At 33.1% G+C, this 14,098-nt stretch overlaps 1 protein-coding gene across 3 annotated transcripts; it reads left to right on the top strand.

The window, feature by feature from the left end:
• The first annotated feature begins 111 nt into the window (after positions 1 to 111).
• LOC106065597 (inositol polyphosphate multikinase-like) lies at positions 112 to 13,279 on the top strand. 3 transcript variants are annotated; one of them, XM_056021684.1, is made up of 7 exons: positions 112 to 222; positions 2,413 to 2,537; positions 5,233 to 5,313; positions 5,913 to 6,086; positions 6,700 to 6,872; positions 8,350 to 8,434; positions 8,933 to 13,279. In XM_056021684.1, exons 2-7 carry the CDS (start codon positions 2,456 to 2,458, stop codon positions 9,472 to 9,474), a joined length of 1,137 nt encoding a protein of 378 aa, XP_055877659.1. In that variant the 5' UTR covers positions 112 to 222; positions 2,413 to 2,455; the 3' UTR covers positions 9,475 to 13,279. The 3 variants fall into 3 exon arrangements, with proteins under 3 accessions (XP_055877659.1, XP_055877657.1, XP_055877658.1); XM_056021682.1 differs by lacking the exon at positions 112 to 222 and adding an exon at positions 247 to 380; XM_056021683.1 differs by lacking the exon at positions 112 to 222 and adding an exon at positions 253 to 394.
• The last annotated feature ends 819 nt before the right edge of the window (positions 13,280 to 14,098 follow it).

Here is a 14,098-nt window from a genome sequence, read left to right as displayed (position 1 = left end):
CCTGTTTACAATAAATACTAGATTTAGAAATAAAGCGTTTAGTAGATCAAGATTAGATCTAATTTATCCAGATCTGGATTTTAAAAAAATCAACACAAAAAAAAAAAAATAGCCACTGATGTAGTATCTGATCTTGGCCTAGAAGTATATGATCTACTAAATCTTTCACGAAGTCTACTGGCACTGAACTAAAGAAAAATGCCAACAAGTGTATTGTAAATAGTAGGTCACGTGATAGATATTTATAGAATACTTTTTTAGTGATACTTCGTAACCTCGGCAGTCTTTTCAGGGTCTCAAGATTCAAGCTTTGGATAACGCAATTTTTTTTTTCTGCCTTCTGGGGTTAAAATGTAAAATAATTTGATTAGCTTCAGAAAGTAAGCAAGCAATGGTAACCTAAATTAGAGATCTCGATTTCTAGATTTAGCCGTAAATTACCCAATAACTGAATAAGGCATGCAATCATAATAATCTAATATAATGATTAATGATTAAAATGATATATAAATTTTAATAAATATATTAGTTTTACTACATCTAGACTCTATTTACTATCTATTATTCACTTTTTTATATTATCTACCTCTAAATACCTCTATAATCAGTATAATCTATATTAATTAAATATAGTAGTATTAGTCTATGACTCTATATGACTTGTAATATGAGTATATCATATGTACTAATGAGTAACTAATGTAGAGATAGACAGTAGAGTAAACCGTTAAACGACACTAGAATTAGAATAATTAGATCTATCATAATCTATCATAATCTATGATTCAAATAAGTATCAAGAGTGACTATACTGATACTTATAGACTATAATAATATATCAGTATATAATATAGATCTATCAAATCTATGAGTTACTATGGTAGTATGAGTATGACTATTGTCGTGTATTGACATATTGATCATATTGTCACTATATAGGGAATATAGAAGTATAGACACAATAAGACTATAGTGACAGTCACTAGATATATTGATGATATAAATAATATAAAGCATTAGTCCAAAAGCATTAGTCCTTGCCAGAGGGTTATCAACTTCCCTTGCAAAAAAAACTTAATACAGTTGACGCTTGATAATCCGACATTCTTTAATCTGACACTCTGATATCTACTAATCTAGGTCACTATTCCAGTTTTTTTTTCAAATTCTCGTTTACTCTAGAATTATAGAATCTAGATCTATAATAATCTAATATAACTAATTATAATATATATATAGTATAAAAGTATTAATTAATAGGCTGATTTATCATTTCATTTTTATGTTTTAAATTAATTATAAATTAGATCTATTTGATCTGCTAGATCTAGTTGTTGAAAATTCAAAATCTCTGCTTTTCACTAGTGACTATACTGTAGAAAAATATAAATCTCTAGATTCTAGACCCAGAATCTAGATTTCTAGATCTAATATTGTCTTTAAACTTTAAATCATATCAGGAAAAGGGGGGGGGGGGGAGCTTTGGCAGTCACTCAACTTGAAGCACCAATACTGACCTCCTTTCATCTCACTAAAATAGATTGCCATTTGCATTGTATATAGTCATCCCCCATATATATATGGGATACAGAAGAGTTGAGAGAACCACTGCTTGGTAGACATTTATTTTGTAGGTCACGGCAGGTTTAGTGATTTATTCCGTCACACTCGCATTTGGAGGCGTCCAAAAGCATTAGTCCTTGCCAGAGGGTTATCAATTTCCCTTGCAAAAAAAAACTTAATACAGTTGACGCTTGATAATCCGACATTCTTTAATCTGACACTCAGTAATCTGACACAATTGCAGATGCATACATTAACTGCTCATGCATGTTTTCTTGTTGAAAGACATTGAAGAAAAAGTCTTGATAGATTGTTTGCATAGAAATAAACAAAAGACTATTATGATTATTACAGGTTTTTTTTTATACACATTTAAATTCATGAAATTAATGTATATTGTGGTTTGTATATTTTTAGAATGTAGGAAGATTAAATTGTAATTTATTACAGTTTATGAAAGCTGAAATACATTTTGAATTGTTTAGGTCGTGCGGTTTGCGCGCTGGACTGTCGTTCGGATGTATCGATGGTTCAAATCCTGCCCGCTACCATCCCCCGTCATCCTGCGGGAGGTTTGGACTAGGAAGAAAACTATCTTCAACTTTGAAGGAACATCCGAAACATGTAAAACATTTTACAAACAATAACTGTTGGATTATCAAGAGTCAAACTGTAGTGCCTATATCACTAATACGTAGGCTACATTAAGGATCTTCAAGTATTGTTTCATAACCTGACCAATTCTAGCCCAAATGGTCAAAATATAATTTGAGGTCTAATATAAATAAACTTTATTTATCTTTATCATTCTTATGCTGGCATTATGGTTAAGGAATTAATATTTTTCAGTTGACTTTACCTACATCTTATCTCAATCTACATCAAGTGTGAAATGTCTTCGAAAACAGAAGAGCCTGGATTTCACCAGCATGAATGTCCAGAGCATCAAGAACAGCATCAGTCAAGTGTTCAAAGTAAGTTGTTTTCGGTTTACTTTAGTTGTGAAGTTAATCAGGTCATGCAGTTTGGAATGACAGGAATTTAAAATCAAGTAGAGTCTAGATGCTTTCTTTTGTCATGGGCACATTTGGGCAATCATAGATTTGGAAAGCTACTGTGGTATATATGACATACTTGACTTAATCCTGTTTACCCCAAGAGGAGCTTAGGGCTGTGAAGAACATATATTTAGGTATATATCTACTATGCATCACCTGGATAGACTCAGCTTAATGAAGACGTTTGCAACTGGATAGAAATATCTGTAAAATGGGGCGTCGTACAGATCTTCCAACCTATTTTTTAAAAATGAAATGGCTTTCACAAGAGTTGCAGTGAAATTGAGGCCAATATGAGGAAAGTTCAAACAGGGACACCCTTGTATAACTTGGTGCCACACTTTCAATGATAAGCTCAGAGCAGTGGTCGCAAGGTGGGAAGAGGCTTCAGACATTGCCAGTGACAAATCTTTATGGAGACAGCTTGCCATGCAATGCTCAGAATGGTGTTGGAGGATTTACGTCTTAGTCAGTCACAATATTTTCTCCTGCAAAGTACAGTATCAGGCAAAGGGAAGAGAGGCAAGCAATAACCATGAGAATAGAACAGCAAAGTATGGACAAGTGTTACAACAGGTTTAACTCTGGACAAGAATACACTAGACAAACAATGCAATGGTTATTAAAAAATGCTTTACATCCAGATTGTTAAATGTGGCTAAAGGTTTAACATTATTGTAAGATTGTTCATTACTTTTCACATTAAAAATATTTTTTTTACCCCTAAGAGCTTAGATAAGTTGACTGAATTCATACAAGATGAATTGCACAGGGGACAAAAATGTTTTTTGATTCACATTTGTTAAGATAATTAATTGTTTATTATAGACAGTATAACTGTATATTCAACCTTTTAAAAATTCCTTATAAAATGTGTTCATACTTCCTTGAGTGCATTTCTGAGTTGTTGTTTTTTATTTTATGTTCCATATTTCTACTGCTCTTATCTGTTTAGTCGTGTGTCTGTTTTTGCCACTAACTCTCTCATTTGAGGACAACTTTTGGAAGAATATTTTTAAAAAAAGAAAAAAGAAGAAAAATCATGACTGTATTATTATCTTTAATGTGCTCATTACATTGAGTTTCTATGTTTATTGAAATGAATTAAGTGAAAATCCAGTCATTATAGTATATATTATGTACTATAAGCTTATAAGAAATATGCAAGTTTTAATTACTGTTTAGAAAAATGTTTTATAAGTTTTAATTACTTTATAAAAAAAAACAACTTATGTTTTTATAATGCATATTTTGACTATTATCATTTTTTAAATTGCCTCTTTTTTTCTAAGAAAATTTTGGTAGTTAATTTATAAAGTTTGAGACTTATTATCTTCATTTAGAGGAGAAAAAAAAGGTCAAAATGTTTTTTAAGCAAAGGAAAGTACCAGTTTAGAAACTAATGACATTGAAAAAAGGAATCTCAATATCTATATTCCCAAAACACTTGACTTGTTATCAGTCTAACTTGCTTGACAAACTTTGAAACTTGTATTCATAGAAAGTGCTAGTAAGTGAACTCTGCAAAGAATATATCATAAGTTCAAAGGTCAATATCTATAGAGACAGTTTTTTTTTCAGTCTTCTTAGCTTCCAGTATAAAAAAAATTATTATTTATTAACTTTGGTACTAACAAAGGTGCATCCTACAATTTGATGATGTACTTGTTATCTTGTTTGAAACAAGGGACATAAAAAGTTTTTTTTTTTGTTTAAATCAATTCCTCCTTTATGAAGCTGATAGTAGTCTATAATTTCTCATTCTATTGATTTCTTATAATGCTTCACTATTGGAAGGAGTCTTTCTAGTGAGCTTTACACAATCAAGTTCTTCTATTACAGCACAGCTCATTTTTTTATATAGACGGTTTGCAAAATGTTTATGTATGTCCATTTATTTACTGAATACTTTACTGAATACAAAGAAAGATTTGAAGTGTGTGCCGTAATACCCTGTGATAGTGTGTTCAAATAGCCTCAATTAATTTTAAGATGGTTGTATTTTGAAAACTTTTAACGGGTCAAACCACAGTTTTTGTGTTGTCAATTAGCCAGTAATTGTTTTCCCAAAGAAATACATAAACTGTCAAATTTCTTGTCTTCCATGGCATCAAAACTAAGCTTTCTTAGCTTTTAATTCAGTTTGAGAATACATTGTTTAAACATTTTGACTAGATCTGACATTGCAACTCTGAACTTATTTGCTAATTATACACTTCTAAGGAGTAACATACTTGCTAAAAAAAAAAGTGATTAATTAAATAAAAACTAATACTTTAGATGCAATATTAGTTTTTTGGCATAAAGATTAATTTGGAATAAAACATTGATTTGGTATGTGCAGTAACTGGTACTTCTTGGTAACATACTTGCTAAAAAAAAGTTTAGCAAATAAACTAATACATTAGATGTAATATTCGTTTTTTGCACAGAGATTAATTTGAGATAAAATATTAATTTGGCATGCACTCTGACTCTGGTACTTCTTTGAGGAACTTTGTATAGACGGAACATATGGAAAAGCTTAAGTATGATTTAGTTTGTGTTTTTTTTTTCTTTCATTATTCTTTTTTTTTATTCTTAAATATTTTGAAATATTTTTCTCATTTAGTCAACAGCAAGATGGTAGATGAGTGGAAGACCTTGACAACTCAAGTTGGTGGACATCAGTTTGAACAGGGAGATAAACATGGTAAAGTTACACCTGTTTATATACATTAGTTTGCTTTTCAGACTTATAGTCCATTGACTTCTCCTGTAAACATTAACCTATCCTGTAAATATTCACTTATCCTGTAAATATTCACTTATCCTGTAAACTTACCCTGCTCGTTAACCGTTGGCCAAAGAAACAGATGACCTTAACATCATCTTCCCTGTAGATCCCAAGGCCTAAAAAGGAAAATTTAACTTAACTATGTAAATCACAATTACAAGAAAATGACATTTTAAAGATCATATCTTAAGTATAACCCTGGTCATGTAGTACGAGTTTCAGATTATAGTCACCATGGTCAAAAGTCCGCACCCATCCATTGCTGTCCTGGAGAAGATCTGGGACTAGGATATCTTCATTTGTGAAAAAACATCTGTAACTAGTAAAACAATTCTAAATTCTTACATTCTTGAAGTGAAATGTCTACTGAGTCTGTAGTGAATAATCTCTACTGATGATTCCCCCAAGTATATCACAACTTATATTAAAGCCATTTTTAACTCAGCTGTTATAGTGTGATTTTTTTTTGCACAGCAATGATCACTACAACCGTTTCCAATGTTATGTCTATACAGGTATGGTTGATATTGGGAATGGGTTTGTTTTGAAGTCACTACAGAATCCACCCAGGGGTGTTAGAGAGCTCAATTTTTACCAGAAAGTATTTGACAAAGAATGTGCAGACGCTGACCTCATTGAGCTTAGAGACTTCATGCCAACTTTTCATGGAACTGTAGAAAAAAACGGAGGTTTGGGCTAATGTTTTTTCATGATTATTTTTATTTTCCTAAGAATATTTGTATATGATAACACTTTTTATGTTCGACATACGTACACAAAATTAACTTAGGTTTCTTGGACTTGACGTCACACTGAATGAGAACCTTATTTGTTCTCTCTTGAGTATGATGTGAACCTAGAGATAGTCTATCAATTGTAATACAGGCAATGAAGTAGTAACTTGAACTTCTGATTAGTTGAAATGCAATATTTAGAATAAACAAGCACTGTATTTTTCCATAAAGTATCCAATGTTATATAACTATATTTATGTTATTGTCTAGATTCTTGTTATATCCACTTGGCACCCAGTACTTATCTTTCTTTTTGTAACAATATTTAACTTCTGACTTGCACCTAAGGCAAAACAAATTTAGAGAAGTAGAGTAAAAGTTGTTTCTCAAGTATCTTTTTTGATGATAAATTTTTTGGCTATTTGTATACTTCTTCAGTGGTGATATTCTTTGCGAAATTGACACTGTAATGAATAGATTAAACTATAGATAAGAATTTCTTTGTGGCACATAATAGTATAGACAAAAGGCTTTGATAATTTTATGTTCAAATTAATTTTTATTGAAGGTAAATTTTTGAAGCTGGCCAATCTGACTTACGGTTATAAAAAACCATGTGTGATTGACCTCAAAATGGGGAAGGTGACTTACGACCAGGAAGCAACACCTGAGAAAATTGCAGGTGAAATAGCCAAATACCCTCCCTTGACCAAACTTGGATTTCAGATCACAGGGATGATGGTCAGTGAGCTATGTGTACATTTATTATATTTTTTTTTTAGATTTTAAATAAACTTCCATGGAGAGACAAGACTGCAAGAATACTGTGAGGCATGACCGACTGTACTCTCTGTACCAACTGTACTCTCTGTACCGACTGTACTCTCTGTACCAACTACTCTCTGTACTGACTGTACTCTCTGTACCGACTGTACTCTCTGTACCGACTGTACTCTCTGTACCGACTGTACTCTCTGTACCAACTGTACTCTCTGTACCGACTGTACTCTCTGTACCGACTGTAGTCTCTGTACCGACTACTCTCTGTACCGACTGTACTCTCTGTACCAACTGTACTCTCTGTACCAACTGTACTCTCTGTACCAACTACTCTCTGTACTGACTGTACTCTCTGTACCGACTGTACTCTCTGTACTGACTGTACTCTCTGTACCAACTGTACTCTCTGTACCGACTGTACTCTCTGTACCGACTGTACTCTCTGTACCAACTACTCTCTGTACTGACTGTACTCTCTGTACCAACTGTACTCTCTGTACCAACTGTACTCTCTGTACCGACTGTACTCTCTGTACCAACTGTACTCTCTGTACCAACTGTACTCTCTGTACCAACTACTCTCTGTACCGACTGTACTCTCTGTACCAACTGTACTCTCTGTACCAACTACTCTCTGTACTGACTGTACTCTCTGTACCGACTGTACTCTCTGTACTGACTGTACTCTCTGTACCAACTGTACTCTCTGTACCCACTGTACTCTCTGTACCGACTGTACTCTCTGTACTGACTGTACTCTCTGTACCGAACTGTACTCTCTGTACCAACTGTACTCTCTGTACCGACTGTACTCTCTGTACCGACTGTACTCTCTGTACCGACTGTACTCTCCATGTCAAATGTTAACTCCATAGGAGGTTTCAATGTAGACCTGTGATGCCCAGCTCTTTTTAGGCCAAGAACCTGTCTGTGGCATTTTACGTCTCGAGAGACAATCCTTTCCCTTTGCAACGGCCAAGGACCGTATAAATGTTAAACACACATCAGGCTGGCACATCACTGAAAACATTGTCCAGTAATCTAATACTGAGCCTATGTGCTTCCATTATGCACTGTGAACTGATGTTTTCAGGGAATGGATGGCACCTCATCACTCGCCCATCTCCCACCCCCATCTCTGATAAATATTTCAAAATATACAACTTAAAAAAACAAACTCAGCCTACTTGAACATTGCATATAGAAGCTCAACTCAGCCAAATTCAATTTCATATTTGACAATAATATTAAACGTGGATGATTGTATGCCTTTGTTTCAATGTGCAACCACAAGTGGCCAGCCAATGCTTATTTCATTATTATAATTATGATTGAAGAGTTTGAGAATTTAAGAGCTAAAAGTTGTATTACTTCTACTGTTTATGAAATAATGAATTACACAGACACAAAGTTTCTGACATTTAATGTTTTGTTTTAGATCTATGACCCAGTTACAGATGAATATGAAAAGTTTGGTAAAAATTTTGGTAAATCGCTATCAGAAGAAACAATAATCAGTGAAGGTACATTGCTTAACAATTCAAATAATGTAGAAAAGAAAGTTTTTTTTTTGTTTGTTTGTCTGTGTGTATTTTCAATTTTCACTGTTAAAGCATCTTCTTTTTTATTTAATAATTGAAATGAAACATGGCCAATTCTAGTTTCCTATTTATATTTAAAAAATAAAAACTATATTAAATAAAATTCATTCAAACTCTTTAAGCAGATTGAAAGAAAGGTAACTCAGGAAATAAATGTGTGAGATGGAAAACATTATCATGACACACTGAAACAAAATATTGGAGTGATTAAACTGTCTAGGACTCTGAGTGTCATTATGATTAAGAGCTAGATCTCACTGTGTCCTAATGGTTGCCAACTCTGAGTGTCATTATGATTAAGAGCTAGATCTCACTGTGTCCTAATGTTTGCCATGGAAGTAATCAATAACTCATTTACAGAAATATTTTGATTGTGATAACAATGTTATGATGCCTGTTTGTATTTGTGTCTTGTTACAGGTCTAGACAAATTTTTTCGTCAGGGAAAAGGGGAGCTAAGAAAAGATGTAGTTCAACCGATTTTGTTCAAGTTAAAGAAACTAGAATCTTGGTTCCTGAAACAGAGGAAGTACTCTTTCATAGCTAGCTCACTTTTCATGGTCTACGAGGGATCCAAAGTGGTAGACACAATAATTAAATCTGCTAAGGTTAAGAATGATTTGAATCATACCAAAACAGAACTCCCCAGTGACAATATTGAATCTAGATTAGTCGAGGGACAAGATGATAATAAGAACGGGCAGGAAAAATCGGTCACAAATCAGAAACGTCACATTCAAGAAGATGACGATGCAGTGGCAACTAAAAAGTTGAAACTTAATGATTCTTTATCGAAGCCATCTGAACAGAAACATGATCTTCCAGAGCTTCAGAAGTCAGAAGACACAGCTCAAGTCCATTTAATAGACTTTGCTCACGCATTTCCAGCGACAGATATAGATTCTAATTTTTTGTTTGGGCTTCAGAAATTGATAAACATTATGAAGACTCTAGTAAAGTAAATTGTTTATCTTATATTCACTTATAATAAACACATTAGTTGTTTTGAAATAATTTCTCTCTTACATAGATTAGGAAAGTAAACTGCATGTGAAAAATGCACATTAATACTAGACAGATCAAACCTTTAGTGTTTTTCAGTAAAATATATGATATTAGAAGATCATTGGCTGCAATATCTGCAGTAACAGGGTCTTCTCCTGAGTCCAATTGTACACAACAGCTTGACATTGAACTAGGCAGTTGTTTTGTTAAAAAAAAAATTAAAAAATATGGATACAAGTATTTAATGTTGTTGACTATACGCTCTTCAATCCTCATCTGTCTCTTGACTTTTGTCTTAGTGGTGCTGCGACAGTTTGTGCAACAGATTCCCCTGTCTTTTTCCAGTCAGCAATTGTTCTTAGCAGATTATCAAGAGAGAGGCTGGTCCACTATAGTGGGTCTAAACTGTATGCAATGCACTTTGTTGTTGATGATCATGTTGTCAGTGGAACTGTTTTTAAAAGTCTATATAGTACCTCATGTTTCCTCAGTATTGTTTAGCCTTTATTTTTTTTACTTGCTTATTTCTGATGGATTTGTTTGCATCAGATGTGGCAAAATAAGCAGTTCACAATTGGGTTTGCATGATCATGTGATATACTGTACTCATAACTTAATCTTCAGGATGCTTTTATAAGTGAATCTTTGAGAAATATATTAACCTTACATGATCCATAATTTCTAAATATGCAAATTTGTAATTATATTAAAATGTTCAGAGCAGAACATTTTCTGAAGTACTACAAAACTTGGACTTCAATCCTGCAGCTCTCTCCACAGAAATGGTTCACTATGGACATCTCCTGAAGGTGATATTTATTTTAAAAATCTTACTTTTTCAATTTCATGTGACCATTTCAAGTTTTAATTTTTATCTTTATAAAATCTGAAAGCAATTTGAATATCGTTATTTGCTTGTAATAATTTATATCATTAAGGATTGATTAGATGTTTCTTGTACGTTATTTGATGGGCTGTTCTTGAATGAATGTTGTGCTATCTCTTCCAATGAACTGCTGAGCATTAATTGAAAGGGCCAGACAAGGTTTTCTAGGTAATCAAATTAAAATGTTATTGTGAAACCAGGTTCTGTTTATGTAAATACTATTAGAGCCAAAAAAAAAGAATTATTCTTTTATTTTGTTTTGCATTTCTCCTAGCGACTGCACATTGTCTAATGCAATCAGCGGTAATAGTTTCAAATGAATGATTGGCCTGTTGCCATACCATATTCACTGGCTGATTCTTTTATTGGATCTCAAATGTCTGGCAATATTTTTTTGTTGAATTTTTTAATATTTTAAAAGCTTTTAACAAATGTAACTTCTTTTTAAAATACTGTTTTAACTTGCACCTAATCACAGAACCAGGTGTCTGTATTCTTAATTGTTGCTTATACAATAGTCCTATTGATATAATCAAATATGTTGTTGTGTTGACTTTCTAGTTTTTTGTTATATCTGTTATATCACTTTCAGAATTTTGCTGTTTAATATATCTGCTCCCTTTACACCAATTCTTTGTATTTTTAAATGCTTAATATCAGAATTAAATGACTTGTAAAAATGTGTTTTTAATTAATGTTTAATTATTTTTTGGTAACATTTATTTAAAATTGTAATGCAGTTCTAAAAATATACTGATAATGTGACAGCTGATCTTTTATTTCAAAAACAAAAAGGGAGGGAGAGTGTTGTGGGTTGTGAAAATAGTTTTATATAGAAAATCCTCATTTATGAGGAAAAAAAACATTTCCTGTGTATTTGATGTCATTGATATTAGTATTAATCTTGGATAATCATGATAATATTGTGGAATTTCACCTTTACCAATCCCTTAGTCTGTTGGACCATTAGGGTACCACATATGATCTGTTGACAGTCTTTCTCCTTTTCTCTCTGTCTTTGCCTTGACTAGAGTCTCTTTCAATGACAGTCTTATCACTTTCTCTATTTCTTTTTCCTGGTTGCCTGGTATGAGGTATACACTCTACTTTTGTTCTGTGGCCTCAAAGGCCCGAAGCTGAAATCCTGCCAGCTGCCATCCAGCTAGGATGTAATTATTATCAGAATCTGGAGGAACATGGAAAACAAATAGTTGTTCCCTTTGGAAAGGTCATTGCAAGTCCTGAAGAGCTCGTGACATAGCAAGACATTATTGTTTCAAATTAAAAGTGACTGAATTGAGTTTTGAAAAACAATTCTTTGATTGTCAATGAAATGAAGTCTTTTTCTAAAAGATCAAGAAATGTTCTCAGTTTCAGCTGGTACTTAGTGGCGCGTAGAAACAAATGTGTTTCAATAAATGTCGAGGTTTTTGTTACATTTATGTTTTCATTCAATAGTTGGTGTACTTTCTAATTTTTACTCAGCAATTATTAAGAAATGTTACATTTCTATTTTCTGGTGCATTTACCTTCCTTGTTCCATATGCTAGGACATACAAATGCTCCTTCTTCCCTAGTGATATTAGAGCATGGAATGGGTTGCGTGAGCCACCCAGGAAAACCAGTGACTTAGCAGAATTTAAGTTATTGATTAACATGCATGACTAGATTGACCTAGGACATGCGGAGAATGTAATTATCTTCTTTTTTGAAGTAACCTCTGTATTTTAGAAGGTAAGATTGGGAGGAAATTTTGTTCTCTTGGCAATTTTCCTGTCCAATCCTTGATACAAATCCACGATCACGGGATGCTGCAGCATTTTTAGCCTTCGTCGTACAATTTATATATATTTTTTTGTTTTAAGCCTGACAAGGAATTGAAGGCGCGGTGGCTGAGCGGTAAAGCGCTTGGCTTCCGAACCAGGGACCGGGGTTCGAATCCTGGTGAAGTTAGGGAAAAGTAAAGGCGGTTGGTCGTTGTGCTGGCCACATGACACCCTTGTTAACCGTAGGCCACAGAAACAGATGACCTTTACATTATCTGCCCTATAGACCACAAGGTCTGAAAGGGGAACTTTACTTTACTGACAAGGAATTATTAAATATTTATTAATATTTTAAAATGTATTTTTGGGTTTGGAATTATATTTATTCATCTTATTGCTAGCACTGCCTTTGACTACAAAATATTTATTAGAAGAATAAAGAAGTATTTTGTTAAATATTTCATCACTTTCACTTGGCAGATTTTATATTTGATTTAGATGTTAAACTATTCTCATGTTATTATTATTACAAATAATATATTGATATCTTTCATATTTATATAGATACTTATATTTATAATTGTTAAATATAAATATATTACATTATTATGCTATTTTTTTTTTACTAATAAGTGAATCATCAAAAATTGTTTGTTGCAAGTATTAATAGTCTGTAGTATTGCATACATAGTATTGGGGTCTATGTTTATATAAGAAGTCTTCTAAAGCAGATCACTTGTGTTGATGTGATCATGAGCTGGATTGATAACATCTTAAAGAAAATAGCTTGATTTCTGTCTAAGAAACATTTTAACTTGAATTTGTATCTACTTTGGAAACATTGATGTATCTGTGTATCTAAATAATATTGTTTTAGAGTGGCATTATGACAAACACCTTTTTTAAGTTAGCAACCAGGATTTTTTCATAATAAACAAAAGAACTGGGTTTAAAAAAACAACTTTCTAGTTTGAATGTCTGCAATTAATATGAACATATTTGAGTGAATCTTTAGCAATAATACCTATTTGCACATTTTAATTATTCTGTTAGCTATCAATAAAATGTATATCCCGATCATAGTAGTAAAAGAAATTGTACAACCTTGCAGATATTTGTTTGTTTTTCTAATTTAAAGAATAAATATAAATGTATTGACTTTTATTCAGTAGAATATTTTGGACCTATTTTCTCCCTGAATCCATTTGACTATCTCTTTTAATCAGTGGTGGCTGAGGGGTTAAGTGCTTGGCTTCCCAACTGGGCGTCCTGGGTTCGTATCTTGGTGAAGACTGGGATGTCCACCCGACTCTAATGGGCACTTGTCTTAAGTTGGGGAAAGGCGGTTGGTCATTGTGCTAGCCACGACACCCTGGTCATTAACTGTTGGCCAAAGAAACAGATAGCCTTATTCAGTAGGGCCTAGAATCTGCCCCATAGATCACAAGGTCTGAAAGGGGAACTTTATCTCTTTTATTTCTATGCTCAGACATAGCGAGATATATTATATCTTTCCCACTTTTGTATGCTTTGTTGAATATATGCTTAACGATACCAACACACATCTCTCTTGGATCATTTAAGGATACCACATCTTCATTGCATAGCCATGGGAGATAACCGTATAATTTCAGACTTTTGTAAAGCAGTACCGAGTTATCTAGACTTTATACCCTGGAGAGAAAAATACATGCAATAAAAGTGAGTCTTGCAGTTCTCTCTCTCTCTCTCTGTTGTTGTTTTTACTACTGTTGTTGTTGATACTACTGTTGCTGTTGGTTACTGTCGCTGTTTCCATTGTTGTTTGGTATCGAGTCCTTAATATAGTAATCACTATCTAGTAAGTAAGTAGCACATCCTTCACAACTTTCGATCATTGGTCTTAGTAATGTAAAGGTCATTTTGATTCTATGGCCGACTGTTGACGAG

Source organism: Biomphalaria glabrata, chromosome 2 (genome assembly GCF_947242115.1).
Source record: "Biomphalaria glabrata chromosome 2, xgBioGlab47.1, whole genome shotgun sequence".
In the NCBI taxonomy this organism is placed as follows: domain Eukaryota; kingdom Metazoa; phylum Mollusca; class Gastropoda; family Planorbidae; genus Biomphalaria; species Biomphalaria glabrata.
Note: the sequence above shows the minus strand (reverse complement) of the source record. Positions and strands in the feature narration are given on the sequence as shown.

Bases quoted from the DNA above. Each gene is read 5' to 3' on its own strand.
- LOC106065597 (XM_056021684.1), top strand. From the start codon at position 2,456: ATGTCTTCGAAAACAGAAGAGCCTGGATTTCACCAGCATGAATGTCCA. The intron at 5,314-5,912 runs GTAAAGTTACAC...ATGTCTATACAG, and splicing joins TGAACAGGGAGATAAACATG to GTATGGTTGATATTGGGAAT. The intron at 6,087-6,699 runs GTTTGGGCTAAT...TTTTTATTGAAG, and splicing joins AACTGTAGAAAAAAACGGAG to GTAAATTTTTGAAGCTGGCC.